At 45.8% G+C, this 22,995-nt stretch overlaps 1 protein-coding gene and 1 long non-coding RNA gene across 6 annotated transcripts in view; one reads left to right on the forward strand and one right to left on the reverse strand.

The window, feature by feature from the left end:
• Nucleotides 1–1,489, forward strand: part of MTTP (microsomal triglyceride transfer protein) — a 39,532-nt gene extending 38,043 nt beyond the window's left edge. The window contains exons 17-18 of the mRNA XM_064148381.1: nucleotides 300–470; nucleotides 1,321–1,489. Coding sequence (XP_064004451.1) covers nucleotides 300–470; nucleotides 1,321–1,489 — 340 coding nt within the window. The remainder of the gene's footprint in view (nucleotides 1–299; nucleotides 471–1,320) is intronic.
• Nucleotides 1–22,995, reverse strand: part of LOC135177975 (uncharacterized) — a 102,813-nt gene that overhangs the window by 2,177 nt on the left and 77,641 nt on the right. The window contains exons 2-6 of one of the 5 annotated variants that reach the window (XR_010303288.1): nucleotides 17,884–18,006; nucleotides 13,534–13,605; nucleotides 10,855–10,920; nucleotides 10,601–10,674; nucleotides 3,566–4,305 (exon numbers count right to left, since the gene is read on the reverse strand). This is a non-coding gene — a long non-coding RNA (uncharacterized LOC135177975). The other 4 variants (XR_010303287.1, XR_010303289.1, XR_010303290.1 and 1 more) reach the window with 4 other exon arrangements.

The following is a 22,995-nucleotide window of genomic DNA, read 5'->3' on the forward strand; positions in this document are numbered from 1 at the left end:
GTAGGCAGCTGAGGCTCCCTTAGCCCCAGCAGCCCCCGTGAGAAAGATTTAAATCTAAAAGACCTTGCAGATGAGTTAAAATGAATTAACAGTGCATGGGACAACATTTGTACTTCTCTTTTCCTTTCCACTTGGGTAATACCAGTTCCCATTGGTCTCATCTGAATATGTATAGCTTTACCTGAAGGCCTGGCTCCTTTGAGGACAGGTTTTATATTTGGATGGCAGAAGTGTTTACAATTTAGTTCCCTCTTTCCTAATGTGTTTTTCATTCATTTTAATACTGCATTTATTTGCAGGGTAGCCACCTTTGTCTCTGGTAACACCGAGGTGGATTCCTTCTTTGTAAAAACTGGCATGGAAACCACTTTGGAAATAGAAACCTCATTAGACTTCATCTCCACGGTGCAGTTTTCACAGTACCCATTTTTAGTCTGCATGCAGATGGACAGAGTCGGGTCTCCATTCAGGTAAGAACTAAGAGCACACACTTTTCTGAGGCATCCTTCCAGACATCTGCAGGATCTGGAATTTTTGATATTCACAGCCACAAGAGATTAACAACAGAGGCCAAAATATCAGCTTAGCACAACGGGTAGCCCGTGGCACTTGCCAGCCTCTCTGCTAACCCACTCTTTCCTGTCTCTCACTCCTGTGATTCAGAATGGAGCTTTCTGAAGGTCAAAGTTGTGTACTTTAGTCCAATTTCCTAATCTGGTTTTGCAAGTAAACTAGCTGAAGTGGCAGGAATGGGTCTCCTTGCATACAATCAGTTCTGATGGTGACCTGAAACTTTGCCAGCAGCAGTTGTGTTACACTGTTGAGAGAAGCAGCACATAAACTAGCTGAGGCAGAAAGCTTTCTTCACCCTCTGCTATTTGCTAGTGTCAACCAAGGTACCTGGTGTTCTGTGCTTGCAACTGTCATACTCTAGCATATTGTATTAAGAAACCAACTTTCCTGAAAGCTAAATGGCTGTGTGATAAGCTAAAAAAGATGCTTTCCAGAAGCCAAATGGTAATTGCATTGCCACGTGAAAAGCTAGGTTCACAACTCCCTCCTGATTCCTGTTTGCTAAGATCTAAGGGTGATACCATTTGCAGAGCCTGTGCCAGTTTTCCATTAAAAGAAGGCAAGGATCTGCAGGAAACCCTTGTAAACAGTTATTCTGCAGACACTAAACTATCTTCTGGTTGTATCTCCACATGGTGAAGTGTAATCTCACTTGTAGGTAACATGTTTATCCCTACCCTCAGCTACAGGGTACAGATTTTGCCATGCATTTTGCTAACACCAACCCACCATGTTATGTCTTTGCAGGCATTATGTGACTAAATACGAGAGCCTGCCATCTGGCAGGAGGTACACTGCCAAGGGAGGGAAAGCAGTGCTGCTGGCAGGGAACGAGTACCCTCTCCATCAAGAAAACTCCAACATGTGCAAGCAGGTTTTCGGCGCAAAGGATGAGTCCTCCAGCAACTGGTTTTGAGAAGTGCACCTGAGCTTTTTGCTTTCCTGAATCCATGGCTCCCTCTATGACTCAGGCCTGTACGTACTGTACCAACTTGGAGCTTGATCTTGCCCTACTGCAGTTCATGGGAAATTTGGCATTGATTTCAACAGGCTAGGATCAAACTCCCAGTGCGTGCACACTGTTTACATATTAACCTATATTTAAGACTTTTGTACAAAAGAAAAACAAACACACACCCCCCCCCCCCCCCCCCAACAACCTAAAGCAAATGAAGACCAATTTGGTAGCATGCCATGCACTTCCTTAAGGGTGGTGCTAGTTCTTTTTGGTGCCAAAAGCAGAAATAATCCCTCACTTTTCGTTCCTGGGGAATAAAGAATCCATGTTTTTGATGTGCAGTAAGGACAATTATGATGTATAAAGAATGATTATTTATGAATATGTTTTTAAAGTATTTAGGTGGTTTAAGCCTGTGACCAATCCTCGTTCAAATACTCAAGTACAATTAACAATTAAATAGGACCATAAACTCCTGATTACTCAGGACTGCCTGTTGTCCTGGTTCAGGCTTCAGACCCAGCCAGCAGCCCAGCCTCATGCAGCTACTCTCACAACTGCCTCGCCCTCCCTCCAACTCTCCCATTGGATGGGAAGGAAAATTGGGACAAAAAAGCAAAACCCCTTGGGCTGAGAAAGGATGAGTTTAACAGATCAGCATCGAGAGAGAGAAAAACAGTCAGGAAAAAAAAACCCCAATACTAATTAAACAGTATTTAGAATGATTCAGTATTTAGAGTGATTCAAAACACAGCACTGACCGTGACAGCCTGGCCTGGCACGCTGCAGTCACATGCTGAAAGCAGCCCTGTTTACCTCATCAGCCCTTCCCTTTTAGAGAATCAAAGAATCATACATGTAGAGACTGATCATGTCAACCTCTCCCCTAACAACATCTGGCTGCAAAAGTGGTTTAAAATAAACAAAAATCTCTTCCTCCAGGGTATTACAGAATAAACCTTTTGTAGAGCAGACCTTCCCTCATAGAATCAAGCAGGTTGGAAGAGACCTCCAAGATCATCCAGTTCAACCTAGCACCCAGCCCTATCCGATCCAATAGACCATGGCACTAAGTGCCTCATCCAGTATTTTCTTGAACACCTTCAGGGACAGCAACTCTACCACCTCCCTGGGCAGCCCATTCCAATGGCATGAGGAGGTGTGGCTTCCAAACCATTGATCTTTATACAGAATTGTAGAATCAACCAGGTTGGAACAGACCTCCAAGATCATCCAGTCCAACCTAGCAGCCAGCCCTAGCCAGTCATCTAGACCATGGCACTAAGTGCCTCATCCAGGCGTTTCTTGAACTCCTCCAGGGATGGTGACTCCATATATAAAGGGCAGACATCTGTAGATGGAATACCCCACTGGCTGGTTCAGCTGCCTATCTTGGCAGTGGCCTTTACTAGCTTCCTATGAAGGGAAAAAACCCCAAACACCCAACCCAAAAAAAAAGTGACCCTCTCCCAGCTGAACCCAGGACACCTGCTTACAAAAAAGCAGGGTTTCTTTTCTATGATTTGAAAGGATTTCCCTCTTTTTTTAAGCAGTCAGAGCTTGATTATATTTTTTTTTTTTTTTTTAATTACCTGCTATAGTCAAATATCACTGATTAAAAAAATGTGAGCTTCAGAAGCCTTAATTCTGTTCCCACTGAAATCAATGGTATCATTTCTGTAGCTATCAGCAGGAGCAGAGTTAAGCCACCGCTGGTTGCTCTTCAAGGTTGCCTCTGGAAAATTCATGTCCCTGACTGTAATCAAGGCAAGTGTATGTAAACACAAATAGCATCCACTAAGGCAATCCTGAACTAGGATGAAGGAAAAGGTCCTGAAGGAAATCCACTTTGAATGCACAGTTTAGCAAGCCTTGTGCAGAGACATAGCATTTTCTTCTCGGTAGGTTAGGCTCCCATTTCACTACTCATGCAAGTCCTCTGATTAACATGACCACAACTCATACCTTTTTTCTCATTCATCCAGTGTCTTCACTGGAACTGTGTTAAAAAAAGGCTTTACATTTAAAGCAGCATTGCAGATTAAGAAAGAATATATTTCAGCTCAGCTGATTTCTGACGTGATCCATCTGATTTAATTTTTGTAAGACAAGGTGGATGAATGCTGGTCACAAAAAAACACCAAACCCCAAAACAGTGAAAGAGAAACCCAGGAACAATTGATTTTGGTTGGTTGGATTTAAAACAACAACAACAACAAACCACAATAACAGACAGGAAAAAAAACTCATAGATTGTCATTAAATATATTGCAAGAATAAACATTAAAAGTACAAGAAAATCCAAATTATTTGTGTTGTAAAAGAAGAAGAGAGCAGAAGCCTGCAAAAATCAAACTTGTCAATAGGATGGAAGAGTCTGCTTGTTGTCTTTCCTGAAAATGCTGACACACTTCTAGTCAAAGCAGAAATAAAACAGGTGAAAAGACAAAGTGGGAAAATGGTTTTGTTTTCAGTCTTGGGTTTTGTCCATTACCTTCTGGGTTGGGAAGCTTTTTGCTGGGGAAGGAATGGTGTTGACAAAGGCAACCAACTTTGATCATCACCACATTGGAAACAGTAAAAAAGCTGGACACCCACTCATCCTGGATTCCTGCTTTAGCAGGGAGTATGAGGTATCTCCAGAGGGTGACGTAGAGGGAGGTGCCTGTCCAAATCCTCTGCCCAGAGAGGAGAGGTAGGAGCTCCTTACCAAACACTTACCAGAAATTACTTAAGGCCAAAGTGATACCAACACTGCTGTCAGTGATACTGCCCTGAAAAATCATAGAATCATAGAATGAGTCAGGGTTGGAAGGGACCACAAGGATCACCTAGTTCCAACCCCCCTGCCATGCCCAGGGACACCCTATCCTAGAGCAGGCTGGACAGAGCCTCATCCTTAAATGTCTCCAGGCATGGGGCATCAACCACCTTCCTGGGCAACCCATTCCAGCCTCTCACCACTCTCATGCTGACAAACTTCCTCTTCACATCCAGCCTGAACCTACTTATCTCCAGCTTCACTCCATTCCCCCTAGTCCTGTCACTCCCTGATATCCTGAAAAGTCCCTCCCCAGCTTTTTTGTAGGCTCCCTTCAGGTACTAAAAGGCCACAAGAAGGTCACCTGGGAACCTCCTCTTCTCCAGACTGAACAGCCCCAACTCTTTCAGTCTGTGCTCATCGGAGAAAATAATACGACCATCACTGCCAGCAAACCTGATCCCGATCCTCACCCTTAAATGCCCTCTGTTCACTGCTCTGCTGAAGATTTGGCACAGCACTCCATCCCCAGGCATTCCTTCTCTCTCAATGAGGGGCAGTTTCCCCTTTCACCCTCACAATCATCTCCTCGTTCTCCCCAAACACACTCCTACTTTCAGCAATGCTCTCACAAAGCTCCCTTCGCCTCACCTCAATATCCATGCTCCGAGTCTACACCCTCTATTTTGTAGACATTGTTTATAACTCCATTGCTGGTTTAGGATTTGAAACCGAAGACAAACATTTCCATTTGTTATTACTACTTGCTATTTGTGTCATATAAACCAAAAATAAGACCAGAGTTCAGTATTCCCACACTTACAAAGAGGTGGCCTTCTCCTGCAGTGACCTGACATGCTAAATAAAAGAGGGGAGCTGAGTGGCACAAAGAAATAGCCATCCTCACTACCTCACTTGTAGAGAGTTGACAGATTGCATCCAGTTCTGGGCTCCCCAGGTCAAGAGGGTCAAGGTACTGCTGAAAGAGGGTCCAGTGGAGGGTCATGAACATGCTGAGGGGACTGGAGCATCTCTTATGAGAAGAGACTGGAGAGACGGAACACAATTGGAGCTGGGGGTGTGCAGCCTGGAGAAGAGGAGGCTCGGGGTGACCTCATTGCTGTCTACAACTACCTGAAGGGAGGCAATAGTCAGGTGAGGATTGGTCTCTTCTGCCAGGCAACCAGCAATAGAACAAGAGGACACAGTCTCAAGTTGTGCCAAGGGAGGTCTAGGCTGGATGTTGTTAGGAAGTTGTTGCCAGAGAGAGTGATTGGCATTGGAATGGGCTGCCCAGGGAGGTGGTGGAGTCACCATCCCTGGAGGTGTTCAAGCAAAGCCATGGTCTAATTGATTGGCCAGGGCTGGGTGCTAGGTTGGACTGGATGATCTTGGAGGTCTCTTCCAACCTGGTTGATTCTATTCTATGATTCTGTCTACATGTGGCAAACTCAATTCCACATCCTATTTTGCATCAAAAATCTGCCAGGCTTGTTCATGACTTGAGGCCTTGAACGACCTGTTCTAGTGGGAGGTGTCCTTGCCTATGGCAGGGGGTTGGAACTGGATGATCCTTGAAGTCTCTTCCAACCTAAACCATTCTATGATTCTATGACTTCACAACCCAATAATCAAAATCAGGCAGTTCTAGATAACGTAATTTGTACCTGCAGGATCTGTGTCTGCTATCAGCAACCATGCTGCAAGGCTTACCCCCTCTCAAATTCATCACATCTATAAAACTTCTGAACATGTGCCTGTAAAATGGAACCCTTCAGCACATAAAAGTCATCCAAAAGGCATCATACAAAATATTTTCCAATTACAGAATGTCTGGGTTCTAACTTAAATTCCCAGAAACTCAAATAAATTTGATAGAACCAAATAACAATTTATAGAGTGCCCTTCCCTCTTCCCCCTTCTTTCCCAAAAGGAAGGAACTAGATGGAGAGAGAGGGAAAGGTAAGCACACCCAAATAAATGAATCTCACAGTATCACCAAGGTTGGAAGAGACCTCACAGATCATCAAGTCCAACCCTTTAGCACAGAGCTCAAGGCCAGACCATGGCACCAAGTGCCACGTCCAATCCTGCCTTGAACAGCTCCAGGGACGGCGACTCCACCACCTCCCCGGGCAGCCCATTCCAGTGTCCAATGACTCTCTCAGTGAAGAACTTTCTCCTCACCTCCAGCCTAAATTTCCCCTGGCACAGCTTGAGGCTGTGTCCTCTCGTTCTGGTGCTGGCCACCTGAGAGCAGAGAGCAACCTCCTCCTGGCCACAACCACCCCTCAGGTAGTTGTAGACAGCAATAAGGTCACCCCTGAGCCTCCTCTTCTCCATGCTAACCAATCCCAGCTCCCTCAGCCTCTCCTCGTAGGGCTGTGCTCAAGGCCTCTCCCCAGCCTCGTTGCCCTTCTCTGGACACGCTCAAGCATCTCAGTGTCCCTCCTAAACTGGGGGGTCAAATGTTGTGGACACCCCTGGCATTGCAGCAATACACAGGCTCACAGGATGTTAGGGGTTGGAAGGAATCCAAGGAGATCATCGAGTCCAACCCCCCTGCCAGAGCAGGACCACACAATCTAGCACAGATCACAGAAGAACACATCCAGACAGGCCTTGAAAGTCTCCAGGGAAGGAGACTCCACAACCTCTTGCTTCTGAAGCTGTCTGACCCTAACAGCTGGACATAATGGGGATTCCAGAAGGGCTTTAAGCCAGCAGCTGGGTAATGGAAGTCCACAGCTTCCTTACATGGGCTCCATAGCTACAGAAACAACAAAACTGACAATCTTCTAAAAATAAGGTGAAATGAATACATTGCTTAAGCCTGCACGTGAACTGGAAACACACTTAGGAGTTACAACCAAAGCAAATGCTGCGGGTGCTCGTCAAATCAGCAGGGCTTCATCACAAAGGCGCAACGCACATTGTAGCCAGGTGGGGGGTGGCCTCTTCTCCCAGGCAACCAGCAACAGAACAAGGGGACACAGTCTCAAGTTGGGAGGTCTAGGCTGGATATTAGGAGGAAGTTGTTGTCAGAGAGAGTGATTGGCATTGGAATGGGCTGCCCAGGGAGGTGGTGGAGTTGCCGTCCCTGGAGGTGTTGAAGCAAAGCCTGGCTGAGGCACTTAGTGCCATGGTCTAGTTGACTGGCTAGGGCTGGGTGCTAGGTTGGACTGGATGATCTTGGAGGTCTCTTCCAACCTGGTTGATTCTATGATTCTATGATCTTCAATAATGGCTACTATGGGTACTTTTAAATGATCACCAATGGCAGCAACTGACACTTCATGGGTGGAGCTTAGAGATTCAAACTAATGCTCAGCTCTTCCTAGCAGAAGCCACAGAAAGAGCAGGGCAATGACAATCCACCTAAGTCCAAAAAGCACCCCACTTGCAAAAGGGATTTCAAAACTGTCCTCTTGAATTTTCAAGGAGTGCCAATTTTTATAGGATAATCATAGAATCAACCAGGCTGGAAGAGACCTCCAAGATCATCCAGGCCAACCTTGCACCCTGCCCTAGCCAATCAACTGGACCATGGCACTAAGTGCCTCATCCAGGCTTTGCTTGAACACCTCCAGGGATGGTGCCTCCACCACCTCCCTGGGCAGCCCATTCCAATGCCAATCACTCTCTCTGCCAACAACTTCCTCCTAACATCCAGTCTAGACCTCCCCTGGCACAACATGAGACTGTGTCCCCTTGTTCTGTTGCTGGTTGTCTGGGAGAAGAGGCCACCCCTCACCTGGCTACAGTGTCCCTTCAGGTAGTTGTAGACAGCAATGAGGTCACCCCTGAGCCTCCTCTTCTCTAGGCTAAATAACACCATCTCCCTCAGCCTCTCCTCATAGGATTTGTGTTCCAGGCCTTTTTCATACAGTCTTTAAAAAACATAGCCAAGTTCCAAGATTCAGTGCTCACTCCACACCTAAACATACTCTGATGCAGGAAGCAGAGAGAAATAAAGAGGAGGCTCAGAGGTGACCTCATTGCTGTCTACATCTACGTGAAGGGAGGCTGTAGCCAGGTGGGGGTTGGTCTTTTCTCCCAGGCAACCAGCAATAGAACAAGGGGACACAGTCTCAAGTTGTGCTGGGGGAATTATAGGCTGGATGTTAGGAGGAAGTTGTTGGCAGAGAGAGTGATTGGCATTGGAATGGGCTGCCCAGTGAGGTGGTGGAGTTGCCATCCCTGGAGGTGTTCAAGAAAAGCCTGGATGAGGCACTTAGTGCCATGGTCTGGTTGATTGGCCAGGGCTGGGTGCTAGGTTGGTCTGGATGATCTTGGAGGTCTCTTCCAACCTGGCTGATTCTATGATTCTATATAAAGATCAGTGGTTTGGAGGGCAGACCTCCTCGTGAGGTCATGAATGAAGCCATCACAGCAGTACAGATTAGCAGATAGGAGGAATAAAACTTCATTGGCTTTGTACCACTTGACCATAAATAATGGCTGGTACAACACATTTTTTCCTGCCAGTAATGGATAGTAACCAGAGCTGCATGAGTTATAGCTGGCATCTCTCAGAACAGCCTGAAATCACACACACAGTAACACCAAGGTTGGAAGAGACCTCACAGATCATCAAGTCCAACCCTTTATCACAGAGCTCAAGGCCAGACCATGGCACCAAGTGCCACGTCCAATCCTGCCTTGAACAGCCCCAGGGACGGCGACTCCACCACCTCCCCGGGCAGCCCATTCCAGTGTCCAATGACTCTCTCAGGGAAGAACTTTCTCCTCACCTCCAGCCTAAATTTCCCCTGGTGCAGCTTGAGGCTGTGTCCTCTTGTTCTGGTGCTGGCCACCTGAGAGAAGTCATTCCCCTCATTAGCGGGAACAAAGTAACTGCGACTCTTTCACTGTTAACAAAACGAATTGAGGCTGGGTGGAAGGGAACAAGCTTAACAAACACGCAGCAACCTGTACAAGACAAAGCTCAGACCTGCAGGGAACACCTGTTAGTTACCCTGGCTTACGGAGAGCATCTGCTAGCCATTTTTTCTGGCTGCACAGCATAGAAGGAACTGCAACTCTTGAGTATGGACACATTTCAGCAGTTACAAACCCACGCAAGGCACGCTGCAGTTGTACCTTAGAACACGGGAGGGGGTTTGTTAAAAATAGCGAAAGAAAGGGAAGCCCTGGCTGAGCGAGGTTGTTAACTGCCTCTCACCCTGAACTTTGTGCCTTGTCCAGCAGAGGTCAATGGAAAGCAGGGCAGCGGCCGAGCTGCGCTGGCAGGCAGTATCCTGCGGCGTCGGGGTCAGATTTGGTAACTAGATGACAGGGAGCTCAAAATAAAACAGCTAGACAGACTAGGAGTACAGTTTGGGTTTCGCAAGGAGACTACACGGCAATAGTAACCCCTACCCAGGATGGCAGCAACTGCGAAATGTAGGTGTCGTTGGGTTTGCTTTTTTAAGTGCTTCGGTGTAACCTGCCTGCCTTTCTGATTTCTGACATAGAATCACAGAATCAGCCAGGTTGGAAGAGACCTCCAAGATCATCCACTCCAACCTAGCACCCAGCCCTAGCCAATCAACCAGACCATGGCACTAAGTGCCCCATCCAGGCTTTGCTTGAACACCTCCAGGCACAGCGACCACCACCTCCCTGGGCAGCCCATTCCAATGCCAATCACTCTCTCTGCCAACAACTTCCTCCTAACATCCAGCCTAGACCTACCCCAGCACAACTTGAGACTGTGTCCCCTTGTTCTGTTGCTGCTTGCCTGGGAGAAGAGATCAACCCCACCTGGCTACAGCCTCCCTTCAGGGAGTTGTAGACAGCAATGAGGTCACCCCTGAGCCTCCTCTTCTCCAGGCTGCACACCCCCAGCTCCCTCAGCCTCTCCTCATAGGGTTTGTGTTCCAGGCCCCTCACCAGCTTTGTTGCCCTTCTCTGGACATGTTCCAGCATCTCAACATCTCTCTTGAATTTAGGAGCCCAGAACTGGACACAGCACTCAAGGTGTGACCTGACCAGTGCTGAGTACAGGGTCAGAATAACCTCCCTTGTCCTACTGGCCACACTGTTCCTGATCCAGGCCAGGATGCCATTGGCTCTCCTGCCCACCTGGGCACACTACTGGCTCGTCAGGGAACTAATCTGCTTCACATTTTGCTTTGTTCCCACTCCTTCTGCATTCCTACCTTTTGATCTCATCAACCTTATCTGTGATTTTCAAAAGACTGTTTAGAAACTCCTAAGATTTTGCTTCACCAACCTTTGAAAACCCCAGGTGCATTTCACCTGACTTTTCAGTTCCATTTAAGAATTAAATTAAGAAACATTACCACTACAATTTCAGTGCATTCCTGTACTGTGAGGTGCATTCTTGTTGGACAAACACTGCCTGCAAGACCAGGCCCTGTAGGGAGAGGTCAGAGTTCATATCTCTCAGCATTTTTATTTCTGGCCTCTCTTTTGTAGAGGCTTCAGTTTAGAGACAGAGAACATTACAAACACCAACCCATTATTCTACCACTTATGCTTCCAGCAAGGTAGGAAGACTGTGTAGCTATGTCTCAAAATGACACTGCAAACTCACAGTAGATGTCTTCATGTTGTATTACTTGCAGATAAATAAGCTGGGAATCTCTTTTCCTTTGAACATCTAGGGAATGTAATTAAAAGGAAGATCATTATAATGTGCCACTCACATACTGGAACTCTAGAACTGAAAGTATTGCTTTAAAATGCAAAACTAATCCACTGATAAAATATTCCTATTTGTGACCATATCACAATACTAGATAATGAAAGTAACATAAAGACCTGGAAAAAATGATTCACCCCACCAGCTGCTTTCTCTTTTACACATTACAACAGACAAAGATGCAGTTCTTTGGACACCCAAGCCCCATACAGCAGTCAAAGTCAGTCCACTGAAATTGGGAAGTTCTTTCCTCGTTGAATTTATGCCTGGAGAAAAGAGAGTCAAATGAAAGCAGTAACCAATAAACAGTGAGATTAGGTCAGAAAGGGAACTTAAAACATTGGGGGAAAAAATCAAGGAGACTGAGTGAGGGATTTTAGATTTGCTCTCTGATGAAACCTTAGGAGAGTCAAATGAAAGCAGTAACCAATAAACAGTGAGATTAGGTCAGAAAGGGAACTTAAAACATAGGGAAAAAAAATCAAGGAGACTGAGTGAGGGATTTTAGATTTGCTCTCTGATGAAACCTTAAGAGAGTCAAATGAAAGCAGTAACCAATAAACAGTGAGATTAGGTCAGAAAGGGAACTTAAAACATAGGGGAAAAAAATCAAGGGGACTGAGTGAGGGATTTTAGATTTGCTCTCTGATGAAACCTTAGGAGAGTCAAATGAAAGCAGTAACCAATAAACAGTGAGATTAGGTCAGAAAGGGAACTTAAAACATTGGGGGAAAAAATCAAGGAGACTGAGTGAGGGATTTTAGATTTGCTCTCTGATGAAATCTTAAGAGAGTCAAATGAAAGCAGTAACCAATAAACAGTGAGATTAGGTCAGAAAGGGAACTTTTTTCCCAAAACATTGGGAAAAAAATCAAGGAGACTGAGTGAGGGATTTTAGATTTGCTCTCTGATGAAACCTTAGGAGAGTCAAATGAAAGCAGTAACCAATAAACAGTGAGATTAGGTCAGAAAGGGAACTTAAAACATTGGGGGAAAAAATCAAGGAGACTGAGTGAGGGATTTTAGATTTGCTCTCTGATGAAATCTTTTCTTCTGTTACTGCTCACAGGGAGAACCAACCAATGCCTCTCTGTCACCACTTGCTCTGCACAACATCCAAGGCACTTTGCAACCATACAACCAAGCAGCGAACTGCAGGCTTACTTGCAGTGTTGTCTTTTACTGAAAAATACATTTTATTTATCATGACATTCAAAGAAAAAAAACCCAACATAATACAAATGCTAACTCGTTCAGTTACAAACTTTGGTACTCAGCTGTTTCAGACAGTCTGTTCTGCCGTGGTTGTGATGTACCGGAGCGCTCCCGATGTGCCAACACGCTGCTAGTGCAATTCCCAGCGGGACTTCAATCCCAGGCTCACAGCATCTTGCTGCAGGATCACTTTGGGCTTCAGCCATGCACTTGCCACCGTGCCATCTACATTGAGAGTGGCTCAAAGAGTCCTTTTTTTTTTTTTTTTTTTCCCAGTTACACATCTTCTTTTTACATTTTCTTTCCCCCCCCCACGGGCAGCAATCACTAACATTTGTGGCTTCTTCCCCTTTGCCTTATAGCACACCGCTCTCTCATCAGACATACCACCCACATCCTCTTAGCAATCATTATCCTCACTTCACATTTGCTCTTTTAAATAGTTTTTTTTTTTAATGTTCCTTAAAAAAGGGAAGGCAAAGAGAGGAAAGAAAAAAAAAGAAAGCAACAACCCACAACAACCCACAAACACCAACAAAAAGAAAAGGCCAACAACAAAACAAAAGGGGAGGGGGAGGAGGAGGAGGAGGGAGGAAGAGTGAAGGGGGAAACACAAGCATTTTTAAAGTATGTGTTCTCAGGTAGCCACAAGTTAATGGTGATTTATAAGCATAAGGAATGACACTTTGGCCATCAACGCTAGAGAGTAAAGGCAGCTTTCAATGCAGACAATGGGGGAAAAAAAAGCCCAACCCAATCCTCACACAACCCATAAATACATTTAAAACCATTCACCAAGGATTAACTTTAACTGAGTGAAACCAACCCTGCTGCAGAAGACTGAAACGACATTTGTGCACCACTCAAACGTTTGCGTGGATGCAGCTAGCCAGCTGTGGCAGACCCTGACCCTGATCCTGACAGCAGAGCTGGGCAGGAACTTGAGTGGCACACAGGATTTTGCTCTGCTTTGCACACAGGGTGAATTTCAGCTGTAATGTACTATGACTGCACCGTGAAACATATAATTCTAGCAGCTTGTGAGCCCTGACAAAGAGGGCTTAACTCTAATCCAAGACATTTGGCTACACATCACCCCACTGGAGGAAGAAGTTTGCCACTGGGTAGAGATGGAGGAGGACCATATTACCAGATTTTTTTTTGCTGGTGACCCTGCAGGGTCCAGCTAGACTCAAGCCCAGAGGTCTGGTTTTATACGTACAAAATTAAGAACCCAGGACCTGAGTCTGCAAGGCACTCAGTGCTTTGGGCCACGTTCAGCAAAGCATTACACTGAGAGGTGAAAACAAAAGTGATTGCACTTCCACTGAAGCTCCCAGGGCTCTGCTTAGATACCTGAAGTCAGAGATGCACGTCAAGGCGTTGCTGGACTGGGTCTGTGAAGCGAAGCTCCTTGCAAAAATGACCCTTTGATGCAAACATGAATTCTCCTTAGCATGAGACAAAAATTAAGCAAACATTCTTTGACATTAGGATTGACACATTCCACTGAAGAAATCTCCCCTGAGAAAATAAACAGCAGTTGGTATTGCCTCATTTCATTGCTTTTGTCTTTACAGGCAGTTAAAAAAAAAAACACCCCAACAAATCAAACCCAAAAGGACAAACCTGTAAAAGCTTACTCCAACGACTCTATGTTGAAATCCTGGACACTTGTTTTCTATGGTTTGTGGTTTGTTTGGGTTTTTTTTCCCCTTTCAAGTACACTGGGTGAAACTGTAAACTCTGAGTTTGTGTGTGCAAACCTAAACCTTGTAAACTGCAACGTGAAACTTGGCTCTGAGCACCCACAGTGGAAACAGATAGGACAGGAACACTTCTAAGCATGGATGCTAGTGTTATAGTGGACATACTGTACACAGGTATGCCACAGTGGATGATCTTCTCTGGTACCTGCACTGCCCTGCAGTCCAAAGTACTGTTTTGTTTAACACCAATAAACTCATCATAACGTCTGTGGACTTCTCAGCCATGAAAATGGAGAAGCAGCATTATCACACAGTATCACAGTATCATCAGGGTTGGAAGAGACCTCACAGGTCATCAAGTCCAACCCTTTAGCACAGAGCTCAAGGCCAGACCATGGCACCAAGTGCCACGTCCAATCCTGCCTGGAACAGCTCCAGGGATGGCGACTCCACCACCTCCCCGGGCAGCCCATTCCAGTGTCCAGTGACTCTCTCAGGGAAGAACTTTCTCCTCACCTCCAGCCTAAATTTCCCCTGGCACAGCCTGAGGCTGTGTCCTCTTGTTCTGGTGCTGGCCACCTGAGAGAAGAGAGCAACCTCCTCCTGGCCACAACCTCCCCTCAGGTAGTTGTAGACAGCAATAAGGTCTGCCCTGAGCCTCCTCTTCTCCAGGCTAACCAATCCCAGCTCCCTCAGCCTCTCCTCGTAGGGCTGTGCTCAAGGCCTCTCCCCAGCCTCATCGCCCTTCTCTGGACACGCTCAAGCATCTCAATGTCCCTCCTAAACTGGGGGGCCCAGAACTGAACACAGCACTCAAGGTGTGGTCTAAGCAGTGCAGAGTACAGGGGCAGAATGACCTCCCTGCTCCTGCTGGCCACACCATTCCTGATGCAGGCCAGGATGCCACTGGCTCTCTTGGCCACCTGGGCACACTGCTGGCTCATGTTCAGGCAGGTATCAATCAGCACCCCCAGATCCCTCTCTGTCTGGCTGCTCTCCAGCCACTCCGACCCCAGCCTGTATCTCTGCATGGGGTTGTTGTGGCCAAAGTGCAGCACCAGCACTTGGAGCTATTGAAGCCATCCCCTTGGACTCTGCCCATCTGTGCAGGCGGTCAAGGTCCCACTGCAGAGCCCTTCTGCCTTAAGAGGCATTCAACCCAAATCCCAGTAGGAAGTTAAAGCTTGTAACTCTAGACTGTGCAACTGAAGAGCATGAGGATTAAGCTTCCATACTATATGCTCTAGCTAGGCACAAAAAAAAGCTCATTAAAAAAGGGTTAGAGTGATATTTTTTCATTGGCTTTCCACAACAGTTAAGACAAAATGAGCAGACATGTGTTAAATCACTCTCTAGCTGTATGCTTCCAGTGCATTTCATCTTAAGGCAATTTCAATTTGTGCCTGTAAAACAAGTAAATTGCACCGAAATGTAATCTCACACATGGCTAAAGACAGCTGTAGCTTAGTTTCCTTTATCTTGTGAGCAACTCAGCAAAATGACATCTGGGACCTTCTTTAAAAATGGAAAACCTGAAACTTCTTCAGTAGCAGGAAACCATAACAAGAGGCACTGGAAAATCCTGCTTGTGTGCAAATGCTGAAGCATGGGCTTTTGGGGTTTGCAAAACCAGGAACCAGATGAAGTTCAAGTTCAACAAGGACAAGTGCAGAGACCTGCATCTGGGGAAGAATAATGAACTGCAGTTTAAAAAGCAGTCCTGTGGAGAGGGACTTGGGAGTCCTGGTGGATAAGAAGTTAACCATGGCACAGCAATGTGCCCTTGTGGCCAAGAAGGCCAATGGGATCCTGGGGTGTATTAGCAAGAGTGTGTCCAGCAGATCAAGGGAGGTTCTACTGCCCCTCTACTCTGCCCTGGTGAGACCTCATCTGGAATACTGTGTTCAGTTTTGGGCTCCTCAGTTGAAGAGGGACAGGGATCTGCTGGAGAGAGTCCAGCAGAGGGCTATGAAGATGATGAGGGGACTGGAGGACATGGCTGATGAGGAGAGGCTGAGGGACCTGGGGCTGCTTAGTCTGGAGAAGAGAAGACTGAGAGGGGATTTGATTAATGTTTATAAATATCTGAGGGCTGGCCAAGAGGCAGGGGGACAGGCTCTGCTCACTGCTCCCTGGGATAGGACAAGGAGCAATGGGTGCAAGTAGCAGCACAGGAGGTTCTGCCTTAACACAAGGGGGAACTTCTTTACTGTAAGGGTCACAGAGCACTGGAACAGGCTGTCCAGAGAGGCTGTGGAGTCTCCTTCTCTGGAGACTTTCAAGGCCTGTCTGATGTGTTCCTCTGTGATCTGTGTTAGATAGGATTGTCCTGCTCTGGCAGGGGAGTTGGACTCCATAATCTCCTTGGGTCCCTTCCAACCCCCAACATCCTATGAGCCTGTCACTTAGGCTTTAAATTGCCAACCTCTTTCCTCAAGAAAGATCTATGCTAAATAATTTAGGCCTGATCTTGCATTGAGGCAAACTGGTTGCCAGCAATAAAAGAATTGGTTTAAGCAGAGTTTAATGTGTGGACATATAGACTGCTGAATTTGGAATACTCTTGTATGATGCTGCCTGAAAGAGAACGATTTTCTTCACAAATATATGTGCTAGTTTGAAGCTAGCTAAAATGTTTTGGTGAGAAGAATTAATTATAGGCAGATTACAGGCTGTGAAAAGGAAACAATGGTGATGTCTGCTTCACTCATAGGCTTGCTGAGATGTATAAGAACAAGAACATAGATAACAGAATCCTTCTCTGAGCTCTGGCTGCAGGCACTTCTCTCCCTAACTAATTTTTCTGCTTCCTAACCCCCCTGGCCGACCCTCCAAACTACCCTGAACATAAGGCAAAATCTGGGGTAAGGTAGAGGGGTGGGGAGAAGGTGGAAGGGTGGTTGGGAGCCCCTCCTGAGGACTCTGGTTTCTGGGAAGGGTGTTGTGTTCCTGCATCACATTTTAACTTGTATATTTCTGTATGCAACTGTATATATTGTAAATATCTGCTTGTATATTGTGCTAAGCTGTAAATACAGCTTCATTCTTCAAATTCTAGAGCAGCTGAGTCTAGTCTGGGTGATTTTCCTAAGAGAGTGTGTGTGGGGGGGTGGGTAACACCCAAACCATCACAATATAGTGCCATGGTCTAGTTGATTGGTTAGGGCTGGGTGCTAGGTTGGACTGGATGATCTTGGAGGTCTCTTCCAACCTGGTTGATTCTATATAGTATGGATGTAGCCCTCGGGTAAACCTGCCAACCAACAGCTGAAGAAATGACTATGCATTACTGGGGCTGTAACATTAAAAAGCCTGCTCTCACAGGGGCATCAGTAGCAGTATGTTTTCCACAGTGTTGCAATTCAAGGAAGAACATACTGCAGTCTTGAAAAAAGAATAAGTTGTCTCCCCTCCTTTAAAACAAGGATCTAAAAAGACCTACATTTGATTTCTGGCTTTCCAGCATTTAAATGTCATCATAATTAAGGCAACGCAGCGCAGAGGAGCAAACGGAGCAACGAAAGCAATGAAATGTCTTTTCTGGTTTGAATCTTGCTGAAAACGAAGATAATGCTAGGACTACAGACCTCTCCATTTGCAATTCCAACTGCAGAAGTACTGAGTATAAAATAGATGCAAATTGTTGCTGAAGTCTAGGGGAAGACCCTCCCCTACTGCAGTGGCAGAGAGCTGAGGGCTTTGGGTATTTAAGAGCTGCAGGGTTGCACTGGATCATCACAACACACTCCAGGGACTTGGACGAAGCTGTGCGTGGACCCACACCAAAACACTGCTGCATTTACACCCTGTGATAAACAGCTGTAGTGGCACTACTACAGGCACAGAGGCAACACCTAAACCTTTGAGAAGCAGACTGGCTTCAATATAAAAACAACTTTGCAGAAAGGCACCAACGAAGAAGTTTAGTAGTGCTTGCATAATTAAGGGTACGTGTACTCCAAACGAGGGGGTATTTAGGAGAAAACAAGAAACTTACACACTTGTTTTGTATGATGAAGCAAAAAAAAATTAGAAAGCTGTAGAAGCAGTTTTTAGGATGAATGTTTAGAGTTAAGGAGTGCTCATCAGGTGAAAGGAGTGTGGCTCTTCTTCCTTATACCTGAAAAAAAAAGCAAACAACAGAGAAGCATGGTTAGTAAAAGACTGCTAGAGAGCTGCCACAACAATTTCTGCAGTCTTCATTACAGTGTCTTCTTTGTTGTCACACTACTCTTGCCACTTGTTTCCTAAGCTGCTGCCATAATTCAGTCAATAGCATCCACTATTTAAACCAAGTCAGTGGTTGGGTAGCCTGATTTTTTGAGCAGACTCATTCCTTGCTGTGAAATGTGTGATGTTTTGCAACGTCAGGCTTCCCTGTGAACTGGTCCTGCAGAACCTCACACACCAGAACAAGAGGACACAGCCTCAAGCTACGCCAGGGGAAATTTAGGCTGGAGGTGAGGAGAAAGTTCTTCCCTGAGAGAGTCATTGGACACTGGAATGGGCTGCCCGGGGAGGTGGTGGAGTCGCCGTCCCTGGAGCTGTTCAAGGCAGGACTGGACGTGGTGCCATGGTCTAGCCTTGAGCTCTGTGGCTGGACTCGATGATCTGTGAGGTCTCTTCCAACCTTGGTGATACTGTGATACACAGGCAGAAGAACAACAAAGTGATCCATCCAAGATTTAAGTAATCCATCTGCTTAAGTTCAAGATCTGGGCACTTTACTTATTAACATGACATCCAGCATGGCATATCATAGAACAGAATCAACCAGGTTGAAAGAGACCTCCAAGACCATTCAGGCCAACCTAGCACCCAGCCTTAGCCAGTCAACCAGACCATGGCACTAAGTGCCTCATCCAGGCTTTGCTTGAACACCTCCAGGGATGGGGACTCCACCACCTCCCTGGGCAGCCCATTCCAGTGCCAATCACTCTCTCTGCCCACAACTTCCTCCTAACATCCAGCCTAGACCTCCCCTGGCACACCTTGAGACTGTGTCCCCTTGTTCTGTTGCTGGTTGCCTGGCAGAAGAGACCAACCCCCACTTGGCTACACCCTCCCTTCAGATAGTTGTAGAGGTCACCCCTGAGCCTCCTCTTCTGCAGGCTGCACACCCCCAGCTCCCTCAGCCTCTCCTCATAGGGTTTGTGTTCCAGGCCTTTCACCAGCTTTGTCGCCCTTCTTTATGTATGTATGAACTTACGAAAATGTAGGAACCACCCCCTAATTGTGTACTCCAAGATGTGTAAAGTTAAGACTTAAATACTGACCCAGAATAGAGAGTAAGAGTAACCCAGCTCACCATTGCCTTTTACTGGTAGGAAGGCTAAGTGCTACCAAAGCGTTACCTATGGATGTGAACATGAGCTCATGCTTATCCACAGGCTAATTTACCAGACAAAATGCTGAAGCTTTTTTTAGCTCTTGGAATATTCCTGTATTTCCCACTAAACTCAAACAGGTGCTTTTAGTAAACTCTCAGCCAAGGCAACACAGTAAGCAAATCACACATACCACACACTTCACTTTAAACCGACTTGTTGACTTACTGTGGGCTGTGTTCTGCTGAATAACACATAACTAAACATGTAAAAATATCAGTTTGTTAGACTTTAAACATTCAATTGGATGTGTTACCCCTTCAGAATTATTTTTAAAGGCAAGCATGGATTATCTGATGGCAAGCAGGGGCAGCTTATAAGTCTATTTTCATGGTCTGGTGACAGAACTGCTCACATTTGACTTAGCCTGTTTTCAGTCCCATAACTATATGATGACATCAGTTTGGACATGCTTGGACAGAGCAAGGAAAAACATCCTTTAGATATGGCTATATTGTACTTTGCTATATGTCACTTCTCGACAGAGAGAGTGATTGGCATTGGAATGGGCTGCCCAGGGACGTGGTGGAGTTGCCATCCCTGGAGGTGTTCAAGCAAAGCCTGGATGAGGCACTTAGTGCCATGGTCTAGTTGACTGGATAGGGCTGGGTGCTAGGTTGGACTGGATGATCTTGGAGGTCTCTTCCAACCTGGTTGATTCTATGACCAACTAAACTATGACTTTCCTCACTTATTTACCTGACACAAGACAAATAACTGTGCAGAGTATAATGTGGGAATAGATATGGAAGTTAAAACCACATTTTCATTCGTTCAGGCTGGGAATGAGCTCTCTTCAGCAGATGCAGCAGACTGGCAAGTTTGCTAGAACGGAAAACTAGTGTCAGAGTTTCTTCATGTGAAGGACAAAATGCAACAGGCAAGAACGATGATGCCAAAAGCTCACCAACCACCATAAGCAAAGAAAAGGCAGGAAAGTAATCACAGAATCAACCAGGTTGGAAGAGATTTCCAAGATCGTCCAACCTATCACCCAGCCCTATCCAATCAACTAGACCATGGCACTAAGTGCCTCATCCAGGCTTTTCTTCAACACCTCCAGGGATGGTGACTCCACCACCTCCCTGGGCAGCCCATTCCAATGGCAAATTACTCTCTTTGGCAAGAACTTCCTCCTAATAACCAGCCTATACTTTCCCTGGCACAACTTCATGGTGTTTCTTGGAACCCTGAACATATTCTCTCCATATTTTTTTTAATAAGATTTGTTCAGGAATAGCAGCTTGGATTTTGCCAGAATTCAAACTGACAGGATCCATTCGATCCTGCTTATTATGAAGAGAAGAGCACCAGGCACAGAAAGAAGCAGCAGACGTGCAGAGGGGTCGGTGCCAGCAGAGCCATAGGCACCACACCACTACCACCAAAGCTTCAAGTTAGCTCTATCACACTTGTCTCCAAGAGGTGACAGAGACCCAAGATAAAACAGTGATGAGGTGACATACTTTGTAAATGAAGGTGTGAAAGAAAAGAACAGAGTGAAAAAGGGAGGAAGATATTTATGTGCAGAATGAAATACAGGAAGGGAAAGAAAGAGCATTCACTCAGCTTATTTTGGCAGGCAAGAAAAAGGGACATGAAGAGATGGTATTTTGTTCAAATTGTGTGATGAAACCTGGTTGTTTCAAAATCCATTTTAGGATCTTCACAGTCTACAACTACCTGAAGGGTAGTTGTAGCCAGGAGGAGGTTGTTCTCTTCTCTCAGGTGGCCAGCGCCAGAACAAGAGGACACAGCCTCAGGCTGCACCAGGGGAGATTTAGGCTTGAGGTGAGGAGAAAGTTCTTCACTGAGAGAGTCATTGGACACTGGAATGGGCTGCCTGGGGAGGTGGTGGAGTCGCCGTCCCTGGAGCTGTTCAAGGCAGGATTGGACGTGGCACTTGGTGCCATGGTCTGGCCTTGAGCTCTGTGGTAAAGGGTTGGACTTGATGATCTATGAGGTCTCTTCCAACCTTGGTGATACTGTGATAGCTGCAATCAAAAAAGCCTTGATCTGATGTGAAAGCAATTGAAATGGAAAAAAAAACCAAAACCAGCACCAGTTCACCCCTTGATGTGTGTGAAATTTTAGTCTTGTTCTTGTTAGAGAAAAATACTACCCCAAGCAAACAAACTGATTAGGAAGAGAAAGACAAAGAGATACGGGGAGATAAGGGGGAACAAAAAAAAAAAGAGCACATAATAAAAGAGAGAATGATAAGAAAACAAAAATCCATAGGGATGCAAAAGTTATGCAGATGAATGAAGACCCTGAGTAGGTAGGAAGACAGAACAGAATGAGGGGAAGAAGGCTATATAGATCATAGAACCAGCCAGGTTGGAAGAGACCTCCAAGATCATCCAGTTCAACCTACCACCCAGCCCTATCCAGTCAACTAGACCATGGCACTAAGTGCCTCATCCAGGCTTTCCTTGCACACCTCAAGGGATGGCAACTCCACTACCTCCCTAGGCAGCCCAGGGATGTGGTTCCCCTCTGCCATACACCTCGTTTTCCACCGAGAGCTGCATGAATAACCCAAGTCTGATAACAAGCTAAATGCATCTTGCAGCATGCAATTCAAGTTATTTGTTTTACTCACTTTCAGAACAGGTTGGGGAGAAAAAAAATGCACAACCCTCTGCATCCATGATATGCCAGCAGGACACTTAGCTCCCTGAGTCTGGGATGGTAGGAGGAGGGCATCCCTGCCTGTATTATTTTGGCATTGTCATCTGTGTATCTTAGAATCATAGAATCAACCAGGTTGGAAGAGACCTCCAAGATCAGCCAGTCCAACCCATCCCCCAGCCCTATTCAGTCATCTAGACCATGGCACCAAGTGCCTCAGACAGTCTTTTCTTGGCATCATTAATGGTTGCTGGTGAAAATCTGCAAAGCTCTGAATAACCTTCTGTAAGGATTATGCAAGTTTTTACATCCCCCCTTTTATTTTGGGGGGGGGGGGGGGAGGGGAAGGAGGGGCAGCTTTCACAGCTGTCTCACAACATTAGACCAAAAAGCAGAGTTTTGTTGCAGTTACTAATTTTACCAATGGGAAAGAGCAATTTGCCATAGCAGACACTTTAGGCAAGCTAGCTCTGGGACCTGGCAGGATAACCTCCTGGGAAATGAGGGGCAAAACAGAGTGACATCAGAAAAGCTAGAGCCTCTCATTTAAATAGCTGCTGCAGGATACATAGACACGTACAACACACCACACCTTCACAAACCCAGCAAGTTCCTACGCTGAAATCACACTCCTTGTGCTAGCAGCCTGAATTCAGCCTACAGAGCAAAACCAATAATCAAATACTCCATCAAAGCTTTACTGACAAGATCAACTCGAGTACCACAACACAACTCAATTTAAACTGGTACTTTACCTGTCCTGAGTGACCCCATAAGGGCCAACAAAAACAACTTCATTTCTATCCAGGATGAAAGAAGGGCAAATTCAAGACAAAAATATGTACTATCAGAGAAGAAGTAAGTGTGTAAATCATTTAAGTTTTATTTAACAAATGATCTACTGGGCATTAGATGATGCAAAGTGAAAAAAAGCTACAGAAGCAAAGAAAGGTAACCCAAACACTGGAACATTCACCCCTCAAGCACATAACAAGCTCCCAGAGCCTTTGGTAAGCCACAAAAGGTTTAGGTAGCCCTGGCCAGTGCTGCCTCTTAGATGAGCCACGTGTTCAAGGCAAAAGGAGCAG

The sequence above is a fragment of the Pogoniulus pusillus genome, chromosome 9, assembly GCF_015220805.1.
Source record: "Pogoniulus pusillus isolate bPogPus1 chromosome 9, bPogPus1.pri, whole genome shotgun sequence".
NCBI classification, from domain to species: domain Eukaryota; kingdom Metazoa; phylum Chordata; class Aves; order Piciformes; family Lybiidae; genus Pogoniulus; species Pogoniulus pusillus.